Here is a 25,040-nt window from a genome sequence, read left to right as displayed (position 1 = left end):
TTCATTTATCCTTTATTTTCAATGCAATCACATACCTGCATAAACATATGGATAGACATTTGGGTTGTTTTCTATTCTTTTGCTATTATAACATATATTGTAGTGGCAGGTTTTTTAGGTTGTTCAGAATAGAAGAGCCTAAAAGGTCAGGAGGCCATGACAATAGCCTAATAAGTAATAATGATTCCAGTCAGGGTTGTGACTGGTTATTAAGGGGAAGACAAATTCAAGCAATGGTGGGGAAATAGGACCAAAAAATAGAATATATAAGACAAAGGAGATAGACAAGTTGAAAATGATACCATGGGTTTGAGCTAGAAACTGGAAGTACTATAAATGTAAGTAGAGTCAAGAATGGAATCTGATTTGGCTGAAAATATTTGAACCTTTGACATATTTTTAAGGTGGTAATAAGATTATAAAGTGGAGATATTCAACAATTAGAAATACAGTAAGAGACTTGGAGAAAGTTTTGGAGTAAAGGTAAAAAACTAGGAATCACTTTCAAAGAGGCAGTTTTCAAATTGTGAGAAAAGGTGTTTGCCTCTTTTTGAGGAGTATAAAAAATATATTAGGACTAGATCCCCAAGGAACACTTATATTTTGCATTAGGAAAAATAAGAGGAAGCAATATTTGGAGTTGTTTGACAGGTGGGTGAAGAGTAAGGTTGGCAGAAAGAGGAATTTCAAAGAATAGAATAAGCATTCTCAAGTGTTCTACAGGTCAAGGAGAATAAGAACTACAAAAATACTGCTGAATTGGCAACCAGGAGTCTACAGATGACTAAAATAGCATTTCCCCAAACTGATTGCTCAGAAGGAGCATCACTGAAGGGTACACTGATTGAGCAGATCTGGGAAAAGCCCACAAATCTGTATTTTAACAAGTTATTGCAGATGATTTGATGTGGGTAGTACTTTGACCACACAAAACACCACCCTGTAAAGTAATAAAAATTTGCTGGTAGCGGAAGGATTGACCACAATTAAGTAAATGAGAGATGCGGATTTGGAGTCAGTGACCGAATTCCATTCTTTCTAGAAGCTTAATGGAGGGCCTAATATAGCTGTGGTTGGTTTTTTGTTTGTTTGCTGATAAGATGAGGGAGACTTCATCAATGTGCATAAATTTTTAGTGGAGCCAGCTAATGTGACGTTTATGACTCGTTTTAGGGAATAGTTGGCAGTCAGGTCAGATAATTGGCCTAGTTGGAGTCAGATCAACTCTCCCTAGGGAATTTTGGGTGCTATGAATGAAATGGCTCAAGCCAAAATGGGGAAAATAAACTGTGAGTAAATAGAATTAAGTGAGTAAATAGAATTAAGTGGAAGTGAAGCAGTTTCACTGAGAGGGAAAATATGAGATGACAGGGGATTGTGTTCAGGGTATTTTCAAAGTTGAAATTCTTAGATATATAACTCTCACCTGTATTTTGTCAGGTTCCCTTCACCTTCAGTCTAACTCAGTTATTAGGAGAAATAATACAATAGTTGAAATCTAGTTGAAAAGATGTCTTATGAATGGAAATTTAGTGTTCATTATATTCAGTCTTTGAGGGATCTATCTGCATGGTGCCAGGGACAGCTGGAGCCCAGGACAGTCAATTCTGACCTTTGGCAGTCTATTATTTACCCACATGTTCAGGAATGCTGTTTTCTTATCTGTGCCACGATGTGACAAAGGTTAGAAAACAATATTCCAAACTTTTTAATAAAAAAAAAATGCAGTGGTGATGATCATGTATGTATTCAGGCAGTACCTATAGAGTTGGAAAGGACATTTAATTATATCTGTGTTAGAGTTTCTTGGTTGGTTGGTACTTTTAGATAAATATATTTCATTTTGCACATAAGGTGAAGTGAGATGACTGAGCACTATTTTAAGGAAGCCTTACATGAAACTTGTGAAAAATAATTTGAGTACAATATGTATATTAAATATGTACAAATACTTTGAAAATATTGATGGGGACTGGATATGAATGTTGTCAAGCTTCAGTAACAACAGTTAATGAAGAATCACTGTTACTTTGAAATGCAAGTTTTTATTTTTTTGAAAATGAGCTCTAATTGATGGTTCCTAGATAAAGAGAATTGTTCTTTGATGTGAGAAGGGAAAAAGAATATTGTTAAGTAAACAGGAAGCATGAGAATTTCCTCTTTAGAAATCTTTTGATCCTGACACCATCCTATAAATTGACTTGAAATACAACTTATTCTGTCACTTCTTGTGTTACAATAAATGTCAAAAATATCTGATTTTCTTTAGTTTAATAGTTTTAGTACTACTAAAGGAACATCATTACTACCAAAACAGGTTTGTTTTTGGAAATAACATGTTTCTCTTTAAAATTCTGCTGAGCCTGAATTGCCTTTCTTTATTGGTATTTTAAGTATGGATTGTTTTCTGTTTTCATAGAAGCTATAATTTTCATTTGTTACATGATCGTAGAGGTAAAAAAGTATGCTAATCCTAGTAGGCTGGTGTTATCATTTAAAACTTTAAAATGAAGTATTTCCTGGGAGTTATAGTTTTATCTACATATATTAGTGTATTTGTCAAAGTTTTGCTTTGAACTTTGACTATAATATAGAGGAAATTCACTATTGTAGAAGCTTTCTAAAATGTTATTTGTTTGGATAGATGATGTGGTAAGATAATTAAACTACATCTGTGGGTGCTTTTCCAAAATTTTAGTGATTTTAAAGTTTTTTCTATCCACTCTTTTTGAGTTGTTCCATTAATAGAAAAATATTTACAGTACAGTTTTATATCATTTTCAAATTAAATTTTGAATATCTTAGCTCTGAGACTGTCAAACTTAACTATATTTGAGAATTGACAAATATGGTGGTGACATTGTCTGCAGAGTTCATAGGAAAATCCATGATTTTGCTTTTTGGAGTCTACCGTAATCATTCTTTCAGTTTATTCACTGCTCCCTACTTCTTTAATAATATCCTGGTTTTTAGCCAATTAGAATAATTCTGTGTGGTTTTTTTTTTTAAGTATAATCTGTCTTTCCTGCTGTATTGTCATACTCTCTTCTCGCAACTCTATGAGACCAATATTTCCAGTTCATCTTACATGTAACAACTTTTTATAGCAGTCTCTTTTAAATTGATAACAATATAAGTTTGAATGCATTCTGAAGCTCTACATTTTTACTCCCCACCCCATATTTTATGTCTTTGATGTCACAACTTACATCTTTTCTTCTTGTTTAGCCCTTAATTATTGGAGTTAGCAGTTATTTTTACTACTTTTGTCTTCATATTATCTTTAAAACTGATCCACTACCTTTATTATATATTTAGCTTTACCAGTGAGATTTATACTTTCATATCCTGTTACTAATTAGTGTCCTTTCATTTCAGCTTTAACAAATCCCTTTAACCTTTCTTATAAGGTGTTTAGTGGTGATGAACTCCTTTAGCTTTTGCTTATCTGGAAAACTCTTTATCTCTCCTTCAATTCTGAAGAACAATTGCCAGGCAGGGTATTTTTGGTAGACAGGTTGGGTTTTTTTTGTTTTTTGTTTTTTTTCTTTGAGCACCTGGACTGTATCATGCTACTCTCTTCTGGCCTGTAGAATTTCTGTTGAAAAATCTGCTGATAATCTTATGGGTGTTTCCTTGTACATAACAAGTTGTTTTTCTCCTGCTGCTTTTAAGATTCCCCCACTGCCTTTAGGTTTTGACATTTTAATTATAACATGTCTTCATGTGGGTCTCTTTTGGTTCATCTTAGCTGGAACTCCTTGGGCTTCTTGGATCTGGATGTCTGTTTCTTTCCCCAGGTTAGGGAAGTTTGCAACCATTATTCTTCAAATAAGTTTTCTTCCCCTTTCTCTCTTCTCCTTCTGGAACCCCTTCAATACAAATATTGGTCTGCTTAATACTGTTCCATAAGTCTCAAGCTGTCTTCATCTTTTTCACTTTTTTCTTTTTCTTGCTCTCATTGGGTGAGTTCCACTGCCCTGTGTTCAAGTTCACTGATGGTTTCTTCTGCTTCATCTAGTCTGTATTGAGCCCCTCTGTTGTAATTTTTAATTCACTTATTGTAGTCTTCAGTTCTCTGACTTCTTTTTGGTATTTTCTTACATTTTTCTGCCTCTTTCTTAAAACTCCCACTTTGTTTATGCATTCTTCTCCTGAGATCAGTAAGCTTCTTCATGCCCATTGCTTTGTACTTTATCAGGTAAATAACTTATCCCCATTTCATTAAGGACTTTTTTGGGTTTTATTTTGTGCTTTCATTTAAAACATATTCCTTTGTTTCTTCATTTTCCTTGACTCTGTGGTTGATTTCTATATGTTAGTTTTAAAACAGCTACCAGTGTGGTAGAAATGGCCTCAAGTGGAAGATGAACCTTACTGTTTAGCCTTGCCTTAGTTCTTGTTATCTCTTAAGTTTTGGTTATTGTTCAAGCAGTCTATTTGATTTTTTTTTAAGTTTTTATTTAGAATCCAGTTAGTGGTACACCCTCAACTACTGGGAGCTATTCAATATTATATATATATATATATATATAGTATATATATGTATATATATATATATACATATATATACTATATATATTATAGTATATATATTATAGTACTATAGTATAGCATATATATTATAGTATAGTACTGAAAGTCTATTTTATTTTTATTAGCTCCCAGTAACTGAGGGTGTGCTAAGACCTCTCAGTGTCCCAGAGGGGAGGATGTCAGTCAGATCTGACTGGAAGCCAGTCCCTCAGGCAGCAGCTTTTAAAGTTTGCATGCTTGGGACACCTGGGTGGCTCAGTCGGTTAAGCGTCCGACTTCAGCTCAGGTCATGATCTCATGGTTCGTGGGTTTGAGCTCCCTTTGGGCTCTGTCTGACAGCTCAGAGCCTGGAGCCTGCTTTGGATTCTGTGTCTCCCTGTCTCTCTACCCCTTCCCTGTTCATGCTCTGTGTGTCTCTCTCAAAAATAAACAAACATTAAAAAAAAAATTAAAGTATGCATGCTTATGAGCAGCCATCATAAAAACTGGGGCTCCAGACAAGTGTATAAGCTCCTTTCAGGGAGATACTCATGACCTGAAGTAAGGGAATGGGAGACTGCAAAGATGGCGTCCCCCAACCTGTGCTCCCTGAGATGACCTCTGTAGTTTCTAGATATATACCAAACCTGAAGCTGCTACTAAGGCTGAAACTCCAGGACTAGCAAGTAGCCTCTTTCACAGAAAGCTTGGAGGTAGAATTTAGTCTACTATCTGTGTAGTGCCCTGGGAGTGGTAGCCTCCCAAGAACTCTTTCCCTGATTGTTACAGTCCCAGAGGACCCAGGAATGCAAATTCTCCCTAACCCCCACTGGCCACCAGAGTCAGGTGAGCAAGGAGCGGCATCTCCTGGGTAGCAGCCACAAAAACTGCTACCAGATATAAATATCAGGATACCAGATGTATAGAAGCTCCCCTCCAGCAGACCTGGCAATCTGGAGTGTTGTAGAGGGAGAACACAAAGATGGCACCCTCTGGCTGGAGTGAGGCAGAAAGGGAGTACAAAGATGATGGTCACTGCAGAAAAAACAAGAAAAAGAAGAAGAAGAAGGAAAAAAGGTGATACTCATTGCCTTTAGCAAGGCAGTGGGAGGGCAGGAAGATGACACCCACTAGCCTCTGTCTTTAAGAGTATTGCAGCAGGCCCCTGGCCCTCAGACCAATGCGTTAAAATTAAGAAATAAGTCTTCTTTCACATAAAGTCTGGGAACTTTTCAAAAGGTTGCTTCTGTGCTGGGCCTGGGAGCAGCTGAAGGTGTGCATGAGCCCTTTAAGAACTGTTCCTCATTTGGCCACTGGCCCCACAGGTCTCACGGGCAAGAGTCCTATTGGTCTTTAAAGCCAGACATTTTAGGGGCTTGTCTCTCAGATGCTGATCTTAAAAGTTGGAGTGCCTGATAATGGGGTATAGACTCTCTGCTCCTCAGGGAGAAGCTCTAGGTTTTGAGTTCCCTTCCAGTTGTGAGTCACTGTGCTGGGAATGGGGTAATGGTGAGATTGTGTCTCAGCTTTTCCCTACTTTGATATGGTTTCCCTCCCACTTGCCCAATATGAGGGAATTGACCTGCCAATCTTTAGTTTTTTTCCGGGGAAAATTATTCTATACATATATTTGTAGGTTCAGTGTATCTGTAAGAAGAAGTGAATTAAGGATCTGTGTTGCCGTATTGAACTGGAAACTCTCCAATCTTTTTATCCAAATTCTTCCCATTTTAGCTACAGCTTATAACAGTTATATAAATATAACTGCCCATGAAATTTTTCTGAAACCTTTTAGTTTTAAATATCTCTGTCTCTAACTCTTATATATCCTATCCCTATCTTATTACATTTATTTATACATATTTACTGCTAAATAGTAAATATATTCAATATTTACTCGTTGCCTCCTGGACAATGACTTTTCTGTAGTAATTTGTTTATAAATATTTATTTATTGAAAACTATAATCAATTTTTAAAAAATTTTCCCAAGAATGAAAGGTATAGCTGTCCTCATGTCTACCAGCAATGAAATTTACTACTACAGAAATTTGGAGCATTTCTGGCCCCCTTATATATATATTCTTATAGATGAATTGTCTTGTTTGATCATTTACTGCTAGAATTTAATGACTGCATCTCCTGTATAACTGCACTTACCAACATAACTTTTATTTTTAAAAACCAAGAATTTTTTAAATTTGGGTATATGACACCAGCTTTAATGTGTGTTTTTTAAATTTTTTTAGTTTTTTTTTTTTTTGTTTGTTTTTTTTTTTGAGAGAGAGAGAGCATGAGTGAGAGAGAGAGAGGTGGAGACACAGAATCCGAAGCAGGCTCCAGACTCGGAGCTATCAGCACAGAGCCCGGTGTGGGGCTCAAACTCAGGAGCAATGAGATCATGACCTGAGCTGAAGTCGGACACTTAACCGACTGAGCCACCCAGGTGCCCCTAATGTGTTTGTTTTTAAATAAAAGAATTATTTTTCCTCTCATAATTTTAAAACTTCTTTTTTGAAATAATTATAGGCTCCTCAGAAGTTAGTTGCAAAATTAATACAGAAGGATCTGTGTACCCATTACCCACTTTCCTTTAATGGTGCATTTAAATAATTATAGAGCATTATCAAAACCAGGAAATTGACATGGGCACAATACAATTAACTAGACCACAGAGTTTACTCAGATATCATCGGTTTTTATGTATACTCCTTTTTAATGTGTATAGTTTTATGAAATATTTTCATATTTATATATGAATAAATATGACCACAAAAGACCAATTTTACATCCCACAAAAGAACTCTCTCAGACTTTATAGCAAGCCTTCTCCCCCAAACTCTGACAACCTTTGTTTCTTCAATATATATATTTGTTTCTCTATATATATAATGTTTTCATTTTGAGAATATTATAAGAATGGAATCCTATAGTATAATGTGAGGAAATTGGCTTTTTTCACTCATGATGATGACCTTGAGATCAATTTTACCAATTTAATCTTTTTTAGGTGTACAATTTAATGGTACTAAGTACATTCACAGTGCTGTGCAACCATCACCGTTATTCATTTCTGGAACTTTTTAAATCATCCCAAACAGAAGTTTTGTACCCATTAAACAATAACTCCCTACTCCCTCCTTCCCCCAACCCCCAGGTGAGCACCAATCTATTTTCTGTCTTTATGAGTTTGCCAGTTCTAGGTACCTCATATAAGTGGAATCATACAATATTTGTCCTTCTGTGTTTGGCTTATTTCACATAGTGTTTTCAGGGTTTGTTTATGCTGTTGCATGTATCAGAATTTCCTGTTTCAGCCTGAATAATATTTCACTGGATATACTGCATTTTTTGTTTTTGTTTATCTGTCTGTGGCTTGCTTCCATATTTGGGCTATTGTAGATCATGCTGCTATAAACATTAGTGTGTAAGTGTGTTTGAGTCTCTGCCTTCAGTTCTTTTGTGCATATACCTAAAAGTGGGCTTGCTTGATCAAATGGTAATTCTGTGTTTAACTTTTTAGGAACTACCACTGTTCTCCACAGTGGCTGCACCATTTTGCTTTCTCACAAGCAGTGAACTGGGGTGTCAATTTTTCCACATTCTTGTCAACCCTTGCAATTTTTCTTTTTTTTTTCTTTTTGACATAGTGTTCAAAGACTTTCTTAAAAATTTGTCTATTCAGTTGACCTGGCAGTATTTATTGAAAAGACTATTCTTTCCTCACTGAATTATGGTTGCACATCTCATGTAATATTATATATGTTGGTCTTTTTCTTCTCCACTGCTCTGTCCTTAAATCAGTGCTACACTCTCTTATTTACTAAGTAGCTTTTTAATGTTTTGATATTTGGTAATGTGAACCTTCCAGCTTTGTTTTTCTTCAATACTGTCTTGGCTATTTTATTTTTTATTGTGTATTTTTATAAATTTTAATTATAAAATCAGGGGATTATCTGTTTGATGCTGGCATATAAAAACATAATTGAATTTTTGCATGTTAACCTTATTACTAGTAATTTTACTACGTTCATCCATTAACTCTAATAATTTGTAGTTGCAGATTCTCTTGGATATTCTATTTATACAATCACATCTATGAGAAATGATAATTTTAGTTCTTCCTTTCTAATACTTCTTTTTCTTGTCTTATTAAACTTGTTAGAACCTCTACTACACTACTGAACAGAAATGGTGATACCCATCCTTGTCTTAGTCTCAAACTTAGAAGGAGAGTTTTCCATATTTCATCATTAACATATTAGTTATGGTTTTTGTGACAAAGATACTCAGATTAAGAAAATCCCCTTCTGGTCTTAGTTTTCTGACCACCGTTAATTTTTATTTCAGTTTTCTTAAATGATATTTATACATCAATTTAACTGATACATGTAGTCTATCTAAGTTTATATATTTTTTGTATGCAATGCATTGCATTTTATTTTTTAGCATCAAGCCAGTCTTACATTCCTAATTTGGATATGTATATTACTCTTCAATATAACCTTGATTTTTATTTGCTAATATTTTGTTAAAGCTTTTTGAATCTGTGTTTATCAGAGATATTGGCTAATACTTCATCTTTTTTTGTAATGTCATTTGGTATTAAGGTTATGCTAGCCTTATAGAATGATTCTTGAATGATTTTTAATCTCTTTCAGATTGCTTGTGTAGGATTGCTTGTATTTATTCCTTTAATATTTGTAAAAATAAAACAAATGCCATTAGACCTGAGGTTTTATTCATGGTAAAAATTTTTAATTGCAGTATCATTTTCCATTATTTTTTATTATTTTTTCAAACTCTTTTTGCTCTCCTATTTTTCTGGTATTCCTATTTCCTATATGTTAAATCATTTGATATTCTTCAACAAGTCATTGAATTTCTAGTCACTTTTTATTCAACCTATTTTTTTCCTTTGTGCATTAGTTTCATAGTTTCTCTGGAATTTATTTCAGAGTATATTTAAGTTCATTGATCTTCAGTGTCCAGTTTTTAAATTCATCCAGTGAATTTTTCATCTGTTTTTCAGTTGTAAAATTTCTGTTCTAGAACTTTGGTTTATTTTTGTAGCCTTTTAAATAGTTTCATTTTTTACAGTTTTCATTTCTCTGTTGGAATCTCAGTTGGTCCCATCACTGTGTTCTGCTTGTCCTTTAAATCCTGAACTTATTTATAATAGTGACTTCCATCTTCTCTGTCATTTTTTTTTTGTTTCTATTGAGTGATGCTTTTTTCTCCTTATCACATTTTCATGCTTCTTCACGTGCCTGTTCATTTTTTATTTATGCTGGAGTGGGTTTTGTTATTTTAGTTTTCATTTTTTTGCTTCAAGTTTTTATTTAAATTCCACTTTGTTAACATATAGTGTAATATTAGCTTCAGGAGTAGAACTTAGTGATTCATCACTTACATGTAACACCCATTGCTCATCACAACCAGTGCCCTCCTTAAATATCCATAACCCATTTAACCCATCCCCCTTCCCACCTTCTCTTCCCACCTCCCCTCCAGAAACCCTCAGTTTGTTCTCTATAAGTAAGAGAACTGTTTTATGGTTTTGCTTCTCTTTTTCCCCCCATGTTCATCTTTTTTTGTTTCTTAAATTCCATATATGAGTGCAATCATATGGTATTTGTCTTTCTCTGACTGACTTATTTTCCTTAGCGTAATACACTCTAGCTCCATCCATGTCATTTTCTTATTTCAGACAATGTTGAATTTGATTCTGGAATGGAAGTAACTTGTGGATTATTTGAGTCTTTCAAGACTTGCTTTTTTTATTTTTTTTAAATGCTTATTTATTTTTGAGAGAGACAGTGTGTGAGCAGGGGAGGGGCAGAAAGAGAGGGAATCTGAAGCAGGCTCCAGGCTCTGAGCTGTCAGCATAGAGCCGGACGTGGGGCTTGAACTCACAAACCATAAGATCAAACCATGACCTCAGCTGAAGTCAGATGCTTAACCAACTGAGTCACCCAGGTGCCCCTTTCAAGACTTGCTTTTAAGCTTCGTTAGGGCATGTCTTGAGTGGTCTTTACAGTAAGCCTGAATTGGTCCAACCTCTAATGCATAGTGTCTTTTTAGTGTTTCTATGAAATTCCCAGAGGATTCAGCTTCTTAGAATTTGAGCATCTTCTAATCTTATACAAACTTCAGTGGCTGTTTAGACTACAATTTTTAAGGATACATACTTTCCCTCTTAATTGTTCTTTGTCCAGCCTTGCAGAATCACACCCCTAAATAGCCACAGCTTATTATTCAGTTTGGGAGTTGGAGCCCCTCATCGGGCTCTGTGCTGAGAGCTCAGAGCCTGGAGCCTCCTTAGGATTCTGTGTCTCCCTCTCCCTCTGCCCCTGCCCCGCTCATGCTCTGTCTCTTTCTCTCTCGAATATAAACATTAAAAAATAGTAATAAAGAATAAAAATGTTTATTTATTTTGGCGGGGGGAGGGGCAGAGAGAGACAGAGTAGGCTCAATGCTGCCAGCACAAGATCCTGACACAGGGTTCTGTCTCCCAAATTGTGAGATCATGCTGAGCCAAAATCAACAGTCTGATGCTTAACTAACTGAGCCACCCAGGCACCCCTTCATTCTTTACTTTTAATCCTTTCTTGTCTATTTAAAGTATATTTTATATAAACAATGTAATATTTATTTAAAAATATTTAATTCAAGTTTTTATTTTTATTTAATGAGATTATTGTGATGTTTGGTTTAAGTCTCTCTTCTTGCTATTTATTTTGTCTCATTTGTTCTTTCTTCCTTTAGTTTCCCTTTGTCCTTCATTTCTTACCTTTTCTTTTTTAGGTTAAATGTTTCTAATATTTTGTTTCCTGCTATATTACTTTTTAGTTATACTGTTCTTTTAGAGGTTACTTATAATATGAAAATTTGACACATGTCAAAAGCTGAGAAATAACAGAAATAAAACTATAAATCACCAAAGTAGTAATAAATATATTTTGCACACATCAGAAAGACAGTTTGCAAACTGGAAACACTCACCAAAACAAACCAAAACATGGAATGAGGCTTAGGGGTGTATTGTTATAAATCACTTTGGGTATTTTTTTATTGGCCTGTCTTTGGATCACTAATCCAGTCTTATGCTATGTCTAGTATGCTGATATACACATCTAGTAATTTCTTAATTTCAGATACTATATTTCTCAGTTGTAGAATGTCTCACTCGATTTTTTCAAACAGATTTCAGTTCTTTGCAGAAATCTATATTTTCATCTATATGTGCCAAGTTCTTTTCTTAAACATATTAGTTACTTTAAATAACTTCTAACTATCTGACTTCTGTATTGGAGATTTTTTTTTTTTTTTTACTGGTTTTGCCTCTTAATTTTGAGTATGTGTGTGTGTTAGCAGGTATGCCTCATAATTTTTTAGGTAATGCCACATGTAAGTGAAATATTATAGAGAGTCTGGATGATAATATCTTTAAAATTTTATTCAGGGAGGCAAGTAGGATCTGGCAGATGCTTTTGATCCTTTTGAAGTTTGGTTTTAGGCTTTATTAGAGCTGTTATATTTTAGATTCATCCTCATTTCAAGGCTTGTTTACTTAGAACATTGTACCTTCTTTTTTCTCATCTTAAATCCTTACTTACATGCTTACTAGACCTTTTCCCTGTGGCAGAGCTTAAACTCCAACCTGTGTCTCCTCAGCACAGCACAGCTCTCTACACAGCTCATTTGCCCCTTACATGTTCTTTTCTGCCATTTTTTAGTGGTCAAGTGGTTGTTTGTGCATGTGCAGCTGATGGCTCAGCCATTGGAAAGAATTTTTATTTGGATGTAGTGGCTCCTTATCCACAGTTGCCTTTGCTTCTCAAATCCCATCTACTTTGACAACCCTGAATTCCTACTTTTATTTCCTTGTGGAACTACCATTTGAATTCCATTTCTCTGTGCCATAATTTGAAACATACCCTCAGATAAAAATCCAGGATGTCTCCTGTGTACATTCTTTCTCTTAAGGAATGTAATCTGTAAGACCTGCCTGTATTGGTTGCTGTCCTCACATAGAGAAACTGCTACCATGCTTAGGCCTGAGGGAGGAGGAGTGAATAGATTACTAAAACTTAAGGACAGGATCATAAAGGACCACCTTGAGAGGAGAATGACCTTTGGTCTAGTGATGTAGCCATCCTGAGGTGATCCTTCATCTAGCTCTTACCAGGGATCCCCTTTGGCCAAACTCAACTAGAAACCATAAAGCAAGAAAATGCCTTAATGTAGCCTACACAAGCCAGCTTAGGAGAGCGGGAAGAGATGTAGAGTTGTCAAGAGGAAAATGGAAGATATCTGGCACAGTTTACCTCTTTATTCTTCAACATGTACTCTCTTCATTTGGAAGAAAAGTGTCCCAAGCAAAGGGGACACATGAAGTTCTACCAATTCTGATATCATTGTGAATATCAATTCAGGAATACTTTTCCTGAAATTACAATGGTGGACACCACCAGTATTTTTCACATGAAGAAAGTGAGACTATGTGAAGTCTTATTTCACATGACGTGGGACAAGAAGAGAGAAAAACAGGTAAAATAAATGTACTTGAGTCTCTGCTCAATAGCTAGTCATGAGAGTTGATAATCATAGTTACCTTCTTCCAATATTCTTTGCATATTCTTCTTTACCCTCTGCCATTAGTTTGGCTGAAACTCTTTACCTAGTGATGGACTATAAATCTCAATTCTGGGGAATCTGAGTCTTTGGTATTCTTGAATTTGGGGGATTGGTACAGTTTTCCATTGACCAGTACTATTGGAAAGAGAGTCCAAAAAATGCCCTGCTGGATTTCCTGGGTTCCAAATATAGTGCTACTTATTGTGTAGCTGTTGCATCTATTCTATAGCAGGAACTCAATTTCCCCTTGTCATCAAAATCAGTCACTCTGGACAGTATAGTAGTCTGTCATGTACCTGTTAGTTCAGCTGCATGGAAAGTCCCCACATGGCCAAAACATAGTCTTGGTTTCCATTTAATCAATTTTCTGGTAGTAGTCAAGATTCCTGGTAGAAACATGCCTACTTGAGCACTAGGACCTTAAAAATAACAAAGCTAAGGTCTTGTTGACTGTAGGTAAAAATTCTCAAGTGGGTCGTTAAGTATAATAATGAGAGGGACTACGTTTACTTCTGCCTCTTGATTGCCAGACCTGTGCAATTTGTGGAAGGAGATTATCATATTTTGGCTGTGGTTTAACACGAATAGTGCATCCTGTAGGACCACATGTCCTCTTCACAATATTGTTTTCAAACAGATATGGTAGCTGAACCTTTATCAGGCCATTTCACTCTCTTTTCAAGCCTCTTCTGAATGATGGAGTATATAGTGAAGTCAGTGAAATCCATGAGCGTGTTGCCATTGCCACACTTCTTTTGTAATAACTATATTCTTTGTTTGGAGGCAGTGTTGTGATAGATAAGGCATTCCATAAATCTAAAAGTCATGCTGCACTACATGAGGCAGAGAAAGAACATAAGAATTAGAACACAGATCTATCCTTTAGAGGACAAAACAGTGTTCACTCCATAGGGATAGGGATCCATATAATCAATCTACTATCAGATAGCCAAGTGGTTCTTCTGGGGAATTGTGCCATGTTGAAAGCTGAGCATTGGCTTATGCTTTTGGGAGGCTGAGTACTCAACAGTGGCAGTAGTCAGATCAGCATTTGTGAGTGAAAGACCATATTGGGCTCATACACACTCTCCATCCTTGTGGCCATAGTCACTTTGTACATGGGTCTATTGAGTAAGCACTGGATTATCCCGGGAAAGAGACTGGGAAAGAGTCATCTTCCCCACTTGAATAATGATAGCCTTTTTTACAGTGTATGTTAATATTTTTATATTCTCTGCCCATTTAAGAGGTCCATTCTCATACCTCTTCCCCAGACCGCTTTTTCATCATTTTCCCATTTTCTTTTACAAATCTCTGATCATTTACCAAACTCATTTTGTCACTTCTCATAAGTCAGTCTATTCTAGATCCATATCTCTGTCCATTTATCCTTCCACATGGTATAGACAAATACACAATTTTGAATAGGGTTATAGTTTTGGGATCATCCATCTTCTAGCTGATCACAACATCGATTGCAAATCTATTTTTAAACTAGGATCTTACTCCTTTCTTTGTATTAAGGAAGTTCGCCAGTAAACCAAAGGAGAGGACTGAGGAAGAGGGGTTAAATCAGGTACCATGAGATTCTAAGCTGCCTGATTAGGAAGTTTAGTTATCCCTCCTGGACCTGTTCAAACCTACTCCCTTCCATTATACGATGAAATGCTGCTTTGTTTGCCCACTATTATGTTTCAGAACATCAGTAACTAGTTCATGATGTGAAGTTCAGGTTGCATAATCATTTGGTGTTCTGTGGTCAGGCATTTTTCTCTACCAGGGTTTTGTCATAAGCCAGGTGATGTTTTTAAATGAAGTATTACCTGCACAGTAGGGCATGGTCTTTTTTGAAAACTATCCAGGGACTTTCTAGAGACTTTTAACAGTATCTGTGTCACAATACTTTGAATATCCCTGGATCTCCTGGTCATAAAGCCCATTTGGCTGGGGAATTTGAATTGAGGCCTATACCTGTTATAGAGCCCTTTCTTACTGTAGGTCAGATTGAAAACTGACAGACTAATGGGTTACCTCCCCTGACCAAGTGGGTCAGACTAACGTATGTAGGGTATTTCCAAATTGTAGAGGCCCACCAAGATTTGTACCTCTTTGTAGTGGGCTGTTCAGGCACAACATCTCATCCTCCACTTTAGAAGAATTTCTTAATTTGTATGAAACTACTCAACCCCTAGAAACTTCATTTTCCTGTTACACCCTTGAACTTCCGCAGGACTTCTCTCCCTTCTTCTACCAAACATGTTCCTTGCCCAGGCACTACCACTATTAGTTCTCATCAGATCCAGTTGGCATAACATTACCCATGTAATGGGCCAGCATGATATTCTGTGCAATAATAAAATGATCAAGTACTCTCCAGACTAATTATAAAGGAGCAAGAACTGATTATATCCTTGGGACTAGACAGTTAAGGTATTCTGTTGCTCATGCATGTAAATGCAAATGGCAATAGCTAAAGACTACCAGTCAACTATGCCGTCTTGAAGGTAGTTCTGAACAGTGTGCCTCCCTAGCCACTACAGAGGTATGGCATAGATAATATCTGTGATCCCTTTGGACCCTCTTGAGATGGATTCAGGGTAATGTTGCATGTTCACTTGATCCTCCGTAAGCTCTCTGACTGGAGGCTGTCAGTGGAGTTTCAGAATTACTGGGTACATTCAGAGCCATTAACTAATAACCACCAGAACATCTAGACATTACCCATTTCTCAGTGAATGATCTCCTTGGAAAATATCTCTTCCAGCATGGTTTAGGGGAAAATTTCACAGTATATATCTGTGGCCATATTATGGGGTACTTCCTTAAAGAGATCCAGCCTTCTTGGAGACCAGGTCTATGAAATGGCTCAAGTCTGGGAACTGGAAACAGGTCATGAATCCCAATTATGATTTTCATTCACTTTTTGCCCAGCAGAATTAGAATCTTCTAATTTGGGGGGATCTTGTAATCAGTCACCATTAAGGATCATTTTGAATCAAAATGCTTTGATTGGCACTTTGCCCTGTTGTTTATTTAGTGATTGCTTCCACCTTGTCTCTGAGGGCTAAATGCTGTCACCTGGCCTGTAACAGTCCAGGATTCCATTATTCTCAGATCAGGGAAACCAATTCTATTGCAGCACCATCTGTCACTTCTGGCTTAAGAAAGAAAAACCACTACAGAACTGTGGTGGGTGCTAGTGTACCCCTTACCAGTGAATTTCTTAATGTCTTGCTAGGCAAGAGGAGAAGATTGCACATAATAGGTCCATTCCAATATTTCTAATTCCCTGATTCTTTGGACTTTTCTTCCAGAGAAGCCTGGCATTTAAATGTCACTTTAAAAGGCCACCGTGGAGTCCAAGAATTTACTCAACCAACTATTAATGCCCTTTGCAAGTTCTCATTAAATTCTGAATCCCAGGGAATTTGCACTTCTCTAAATTGTATCAGCCCAGACATGACTTAATTTTACCCCTGTTGGTTTAAACACTTTTTATCTCACTGCCCCAGCAATGTTGAGATCTTAACTTTCATTTCAGGCCTAGAGGCAATTAAAGGTGGTAGAAGTGAGTTCTAAGGAAAATTTCCCTTAATTCATGAGTCATTGAAAAGTTTTTATGCAGAGGAATGATTTTTCCTCAGAAAGTATACTACTAAAGAAAAGGTCTGCCAATAGGATGCTTAAAATTCTCAGCTTCTATGTCTGGCAAAATGTCCACATCCCATATCTCAGGGTCTCACTTCTCCATTCATAGTATAAGAAACCTGGAAGGCTTAAGCTTTTTTTTTTTTTTAATTTTTTAAGTTTATTTATTTTGAGAGGGAGAGAGAGAGAGAGAGCACGAGTAGGGTAGGGGGCAGAGAGAGAGGGAGAGAGAACTCCAAGCAGGCTCTGCACTGTCAGTGCAGAGCCCAACACAGGGCTGGAACTCGCGAACTGTGAGATCAGGACCTGAGCCAAGATTAAGAGTCAGACGCTTAACCAACTGAACCACCCAGGAGCCCTTGGAAGACTTAAATTTTAATTGGCACTATATCTTTGCAGACCTTACATCAGACTCTTGGCTGTGTCTTCCATCATAGATGTTCTGTGACTGCAGGGGATGAGGGACTTCTTCAAAACTGCCAACAAAAACTTCTGGTTGTTCATGCATGTTTTAAATTGTATATTTATGATGTTATTTTTAACTCCTCTTTGAGACCATCAGAAGAATCTAGGTAATAATCACAATTTTTATAACTCTTGCTACTCTCACAATTAAATGTCATGGCCATTTGATCTCACACCTTGCCCTTCATCTGCATTTCATCCTGTGCTGCCATTGATAATCGAGTAATCAGGATGTTAGTACATCTCAGAGATTATTGTATTCCTAATGAATCCAGTCCCAGATCTCATTTTGATGGTCTATTTGTTGGAGCTATTTCTGGTATAATTACTGTCTTTGAGCCAGGAAAGAGATAGCATATCAAAACAAGTCAAGGAGGATCTACTAGAGACACTTACCAAGCTGTGGTCATGGTACAGGGAAGCTGTGAGAGAGAATGCAGTACCCTGGGTCTAGTGACAGTAGAAGTGTTACTATCCCTAGCATTGAAGGTAGGAATGGATGGAAGAATTAGCAGAACCCAGAAGGAAAAAGTCTTGAGAGAAACTGGGTTCTTTGATTGAGAAGTTACTTCACTTGGAGAATCAGGGAATCTCTTCTGTCCCTCAGACATCCTACCAGAGCTCCCCAGTGGCAGGACCTCATGAAAAGCCAGAGGACAGGGGAGAACTTTGATATATATGCCATACAAGTGAGGCTCCTGAGGGCAGAGTGCAAGTGGTAAGATGTTGGAGAATAGATAGGGAGGCGCACCAATTGTATGAAGAGTTTCAGTGTGTTTGACATCTTCTCTGAGGCATGTAGGTAATTTGATAAGGTTTTCACAGACTAGAACTAAGGATCTGACTACCTGAGGAAAGGAGAAAGCAAGAACTTTGAGAAGCCCATTTCCCTATTCCACATACATCTTCAAGGGAAGAATGACTCTTATAAGCATCTTAAACATTTTATGAGTTCACATAAGTAATTCAGAAATCTTTTACTTTGTGCTATTCCCAGGATAATAAATGGCTAGGCTTGTATTATTTTTATTAAATAATTTTATTAATTGATCTACAGAGACATTATATGTAACAATTCAATATAAAAAATAAATACTTTGGGATAAATAATTTAAGTGAATTTTTAGAGCCCCTAGGGCTTACAAAAAGAATCTTAAAAGATCCATGTTTATCATAAGAATAAGAATAATAATTACAAAAGGTAGCAAACCATACATCAAAAAATAAATATAAATTTTAAATATTTAAATAAATAACCTGATACATTTTAAATAGGAGACACTCAATTATCAAGTCAGTGTTGAGAAGATGCTTTGACAAAAGGTAATCCATTTGTTCAGAAATTCTACAATGGTTGCTGTCTCATCATCATATTTACATGTGAATCTTGTTTCAGATCCCTGTAAGAGAAAAATTTAATTTTTTTTAGTTCAAGGTAGTTTCCCTTATATATAGTTATTCTCCATTGAAATCTTACAGGCTTATGGCCTTTATTTTCAAGTATGCTAAACATATTAATCATTCACATTTTCTTGAGATGGTCAAAATGGCCTACCAAAAAATTGTATGTTATGATACCAAGTGATAGTAAAATGAAAACTAGAATTTTCTTCATTTGTCAATTCTGTCAATCTCAGTGAATACAAGAATTTTTTTCCTGAATTGTATAAAAATAAACATTTTAAGTAAAAACAGTTCCAGACAAATATTTTATTAAATGCTGCATGCAAAAGAAAGTTATTAAACCTCTTTTTCTGTGGGCATATGTCTGTATCCTTATCTAAGTGTAGGTTACAGGTATGCAGTCATATGCACATTAAACTTTTTCAAACCATAAATCTTCTCTTAACTTTAGTGAATCTCCTTATTGTTCCCCAAAGAAAGATAGAGCCAGCCCAGAATAAGTTAGGATAAGCTTTTGTTTGGGGAAAATTTGTGTGAAGAACATTTTCATAAATACTCATACCCACTCCACCTTAGTATCAACGCAGGTGAGTTTCCCAATTTTAAAAGTCTAAACATTAGAAATTTTGTTCTATGGACTGAGTTTTTAGAAATTAACCTCCTCTGCTCATAGGAGCTGTTTCAACTCTGCCTCTAGATGAGAAAGAAAATACTTTAAAATATAGCAAGATAGAAGAGAAGGCTTTTTTAAACTGAGGTAATTCCTATCCTGGAAACATATTTCCTTTAAAGATAAGATAAGTATTTCCTTTAAATAAATTGTTGCAGTGTTATATATCTTCTTACATATAATTATTTAAATTTTAACATTTTAATTATTTAAATATTAAATATTAAATAAACCTCCCCTCTTGGGAAGGTTTAAATTTTTAACAATAGATTGCTTTTGAAACACATTTCCTGAATTTCACATAATTTTATATTAATTTTGCATCAAGAACTGAGAATGAGTTTTCTGATGGTCAGAAATTTCAGAGCAAACCTCTTGACATAGATGTCAGTCCATCAATGTCTAGATGGCATTGATCTCAATGTATTTTTTTTAATTAGTTGGAAAGAAACAGTCTACTGTTTCTTATTTGGAAACAACTAGAGTTACATAATTTTATAAACTTGGTTCTACTGTAATTAAAATTATGCTATTTCTTTAGGATTCCTGTTAACTCATGAAGTTTGTACTTTTGGCAGATGAAAAAAAAGAGCCATGAATCTCTACACATCCCAAGTCCCTTGTATATTTAATATTTCCTGTGCATTTAAAAATACTTAAGTCCCTGAAAGTATTACCTCTAAATAAAGTTACCTATCTAGCCGCCTAAATTTTAGCGATTACCATTTTTTAGGTAAATCTCTTAGTCCTTCAACCAAATAATAGGGAAACCCCATTTTAAAAGCCTTTCAGGTAATCAGTATTGGTTGTTCTGAAAAACAATCTAAAAGAATTTTAAAATATGTAACAAAACCTGTCTTCTTTCTGTGAAATTTAATTGTCTTCTCCCACTCCCAGTTTTGTGTTAATGTGAGAGAGAGCTTAAAAAAAGTGTGAGAAAGAGATGACAGAGTGCCAGGGTAGGGGCTTGTTAGTGGCTGGATGGTGGGCAGAAACCCTTTAGCTTTTACTTCTTAGCTCCACAATGTATCATCTACCATAAAAATGATTCATGTTCATAGTGGTCTTAAAATGCATGAGTACTTCACAAATAACAAAACCGTTATATCACTTTAAAATGCGATTCCATTTGTTTTATTTTCAGGAGAGCAAATACAATAATGCCTTACCTTTAGTTTCAGAACTGTTACATTGATATTGCTCATTAATTCCTTGATGTGATTCAAGTGAAAGTTTTTGCTTTGAGCTAAATATAGCACTTCCTCCAGAGGTTTGAGTTCTTCTACTAGACACTGAAGATGTGTCAATTCTGTGGCCTTGAATAATAATAAAAATAATTATTGGATCAGTTTTCCCTAAAGGTCAGAATCAGAAATTAATCTCAAGTTTATTTTATTAGGAGTAGCAGTATAGTTCTTAGTATTATCCCTGTTCTCAGCATTACTGTAAAGATGGACCAATATAACTTACATTATAAAATTGGAAGAACTTTAGTTCAACTACCCATGTTTTGCCTTAACTGTGAGCAAATAATGAGTCATTAACTTCAATTTAATTTGGCCTTGCCAAAAGTTAGCATTTCTGCACCTGAATGCAAATCACAGATATAGGCAGAATTCTTTTCCAGTCTGTGTAGAAATTATTAGAACCAGAGTAGTCACAACATGGAAGTATAGGATCACATTATATGATTCTAGTATTTAATAATCTAAGAGTTGAGAATCATAGAAAGTTAAGGACAGAGGAGCTCTTGGATATGCTGTGATAGTCCCAACATTTTATAGATTAGGCAGTTGTAACTATATAGTTAAGATTCTCAATACAGCAAGTCATATAACTGCGTCAATTTTTTATTTTTCTATAATAAGTACATTAAGAAGCACTTTTTAAAAAATTATGTGTCCCAACCAAATAAAAGGTTAGAATTTTTGAAGGACTTTTGGGTGGCCCTCCACACTTAGATATATACACCCACCCATCTACTTACGTGGTCTACTATATTGATAGTATTTCACACTTCTGTGGTACATTATAATTTTAAAGTGTCTTCTCCCAAATAAACCCATTTAAGTCTCACAGCCACTTTTTGAGATACCAATTCAGCACTGTTATTTCCATTTTACAGATAATGAAATTAAATCTCAGAATTTAAGTGTTTTTCCCAAGATCACATGACTAGGTGGAGCCAAGATTAAATTTTATTTATTTATTATTATTATTTATTATTTATTTATTAACATAGCATCCTTTGAATTAAATGTTTTTATCCCTTCCTAAAAAAATTTTTTTGCAAACAGAATGGTGGTAAAATGGACAAATGAATGGAATTTATCACATTACTTTGGGCTTCAAATAGATTTTGAGCTGTCATTTAGAAACTGTTAGATTTCAAAGAATTTCACCACCTTCTAACTTATGCACATAATCTTATCTTACCTTTCTAACAATCTCTAAAAAGAGAGAGGACTACACCACACACATTTTATGACATTTCCATCCATTGCCCTTTCAACTTGCTACTACAAATGCAGGGCTTAACGTTTTTGGCATGAGCAACTTGGAGCTATTTCCTTCAAAAACCAGTCTAGTGTCGTTATGTTGCTCTAGTTACATGGCTCTAATTAAGTTGGAGAAGCATCTCTAAGTTATTTTCATTTTTCAGAAGAGTAGTTTGAAGCATACCATGACCTTTAAAAAGTTTTGAATCTTGGAAACCAAGTCACATAGCATCGTAAGTCTCTAGGTCTATTGGCATAAAAGATGTGTAAGTCCAAATTTTTACTTTATACTCCCCAGGGAGAATTTTGTTTTTACTATAACTAATAGCTAATTCTTATATGTTATTTATTCTATGTTAGACACTGTTATGAGTACTTTACATCTACTCATTAATCCTCACAAAACTATATGAAGTATATATATAATTATCATTCACATAAGTAGATAAGAAACTGAGCCACAGACTAGGTAATTTGCCCAGGGTCACAAAAGCTAAGACATGGCAGAGCTGGGATTTTAGTTTGGATAATCTGGCTCTAGAGACTGTGCTATTGGTCACTCTTATGTTGCAGCTCAAAGGTAGACCCTTAGGAATCTTTCCCAAAACAATAAAGGATTTTTTAAAATAGACTTCTCTGAAATCAATTTTGATAATTTGTATGGTAAAATGATATAATCAAATATCTCTCAAGTTTTACATTTTTCAGTAAAAGTCAACATAATCTTTTAAAACTGTCCCAGCAATAAACTGTCTTCTTCCCACTGCCTCTGTCCCAAAACACAAATACACATAAAAAATATATAGGCAAAGCTATTTTCCAGAAACTTCATTGCAAAATTGGTTTAAAAAATATTGAAGTTATTAATTTCTTTTCCTCAGATGAGGTGCTACTAATCTAATTAGCATGCAGATTTTCATATCGTTTTGAATTTTATTAAGACATAAATTGAACATAGAAAGTTGTACTTACCTTCTTGGGCACGTAAAATTTAAATGTGAGCATCCTGGAGAGTTTGGGGTTCTCAGGATTCTGAGAAAGCATAATATATTTTCATTAAAAAATGATCTCCAGTTCAAAACTTATATGTAATAATTTTGGTAAGAAAGAAAGTATACTTACATTAACTCCATTCAAAAGCAACCGTAAATCCAGCAGTAATTGCTCCAGCTGTTGCTGTGTTTCCTTTGTAGAGCTTGAAGCAGGTGCACTGTTTGTGACGAGTATAAGAGTCAGTGCAATGCAAGACAAGAGTTGAATTTTGTACATTGTGGCAGGAGTTGAGGTTACTGTGAGTAGTGGTTAGAGAGGCTGATAGAAAGCTCTTGAACGAGAGAAGCAATTTATACTGTTAATTCTGGAAAAATCTTATGGGGGTGTCAAAATGTTTTACATATTACACATATTTTCAAAGATTCTACCTGTGTGGCAAAAAGCATTACCTTTATTTTTCCTCTTCTGATGACTCTTTGGAATTTCTTTAAACCCCCATAAACTGACTGAATGGATGTAGGTAAAATCCCTGTTGGTTACATTAGCCCACACTTAGGTGGCAGTTGTAATTCAGACAACTAACGCCTTCTGTATGAAACAATTTTTCCTCCCTCTTTCTTTAAGGGGGTGGGGATACAAAAGTGGCTCATGAAAATTTTCTCTTTGTCATAAAACTGTGTTGAACATGTGGAGCACTGTGGTATGGTGGACAAGAGTAAATAGTTGCAAAGAATAAATTTTTAGATTTGTTGATTACACAGGAAGAATATTGGTTTCCTGTTCAGGATGGTTTTACCTTTTGATCTACACAATGACTGAGCTAATGCATATGTGATAGATTACTTCTTAAACAATCAGCTAGAGAAATATTAAGACTAGAATACATAAAATGCTCATTGAGCTTAAGGTGCTGTCTTAGTTTTAATGTTTCTTGTATCTGTTTTAATCTCTTAATATCTGTTGCACATTTTTAATGGATATGATGTTCAGCAAATAAATACCCAGGAAAGGATTTGCATGCAAGAGTACTAATGCTGCTTTTGGGGAGGGGGTTTTGGACAAATATATTTTTGCTGCTTTATGATTTTTTCTGGGCATCAAGGGGATGTAAGGTGAGTTGGAATGTCACCAGAACCAAGGATGCTTTTTCTTCCTCTTGTTCTCAAGGACCACCTGAGCTATTAGATCTTTTCCTTCAGTTTATGTCCATTTCATTTCTCTCTCTCTTTATTGAACAGATTGCTTATATTTCTTTAACTATAAGGCAGAAAATGAGAATAATAGGGATCCCCAAGTTTGTTTGTAGAAAGCCACTAACTAAAATTTCTGGACATTATTTAGGAGAAAGATAATATGATCTGGCAAGCATGAGGTGTACCAATCCTGGCCTAAGTAGTGGGGCTGGGGCTGAGAGAGGGATGGTAGTAAAATAGCCCAGGAGGCTGTGGTGGGTCATAGGGTAGGGGTGTTTGTGTGTGCATGCTCCTTGTGGAATAAGAGCTGTCCTCAGAGCAGGGATATCAGGACTCATTTATTCCAAGATGATTCTTATTATACAGAGGTCAGAATTGAATCAACAGAAGTTACTAAGAAGGGGTATCCATTACAATTTTGGAGTGCCTTTTACGAAAAAAAATAAAGTACTACAAACAACTCATGACAAACAAATATTCAGAAAAGGGTTTGCATCCAAGAGTACTGATGCTAGTTTTATAATAGACTTTATATGCGCTGTATGTAAACCAATCCTTAAGTTTGTACTTGTTATGTTTTCACCTCTCTAATAGATTTGGGTTTCTCCACTACAGCATCTAGAGCACTATGAGTGTAACAATAGTAGTTCTGAAATAAGATCAGATCGATATGTTTAAAGTTAGTAGAATGGGTAGGATACTTAGGATATGTGTTAATGTGTCCTCAGTATAATGCACTAACTGCCCCAGTATGATGGTAGAGGCATAAAGTTCTGACTTAAATTGGAGATAATTGAGAAAATTCTTCCTCAAAGAGTTGCTGGCGACTCCTCCAATTTTACTAATTCATTTTGTGTCTAGTCTTTAAAAAGACATTTATCTAGCACCTCAGGTATATAGAAAGAGAGAAAAAAGAACATTGTGAAAACACATAGCCTAGTTTAAGCCTTACAGCAAACCTGTGACGGGATGGTTCCCATTTTGCAGATTAGAAAACTGAATCTCAGATATGTTA

At 35.5% G+C, this 25,040-nt stretch overlaps 2 protein-coding genes across 4 annotated transcripts in view; one reads left to right on the top strand and one right to left on the bottom strand.

Moving 5' to 3' along the window:
• The window catches only part of ADAD1 (adenosine deaminase domain containing 1), a 103,283-nt gene that overhangs the window by 54,266 nt on the left and 23,977 nt on the right, over window positions 1–25,040 (top strand). The window lies entirely within an intron of this gene.
• On the bottom strand, window positions 18,226–23,118 carry IL2 (interleukin 2). The gene is made up of 4 exons (XM_058721459.1): window positions 22,962–23,118; window positions 22,812–22,871; window positions 20,511–20,657; window positions 18,226–18,667 (listed from the first exon to the last, which is right to left on the bottom strand). Exons 1-4 carry the CDS (start codon window positions 23,106–23,108, stop codon window positions 18,557–18,559), a joined length of 465 nt encoding a protein of 154 aa, XP_058577442.1. The 5' UTR covers window positions 23,109–23,118; the 3' UTR covers window positions 18,226–18,556.

The sequence above is a fragment of the Neofelis nebulosa genome, chromosome 3, assembly GCF_028018385.1.
Source record: "Neofelis nebulosa isolate mNeoNeb1 chromosome 3, mNeoNeb1.pri, whole genome shotgun sequence".
Taxonomy (NCBI): Eukaryota; Metazoa; Chordata; class Mammalia; order Carnivora; family Felidae; genus Neofelis; species Neofelis nebulosa.
The sequence above is the reverse complement of the archived record's forward strand: the minus strand, read 5'-3'. Positions and strand labels throughout refer to the sequence as shown.

Excerpts from the sequence above, each read along its gene's own strand:
- IL2 (XM_058721459.1), bottom strand. The coding sequence starts at position 23,108 with ATGTACAAAATTCAACTCTTGTCTTGCATTGCACTGACTCTTATACTC. Across the intron at positions 22,872-22,961 it reads TGCTTTTGAATGGAGTTAAT|AATCCTGAGAACCCCAAACT; the intron begins GTAAGTATACTT and ends ATGCTTTCTCAG. Across the intron at positions 20,658-22,811 it reads AATTTTACGTGCCCAAGAAG|GCCACAGAATTGACACATCT; the intron begins GTAAGTACAACT and ends TTATTATTCAAG.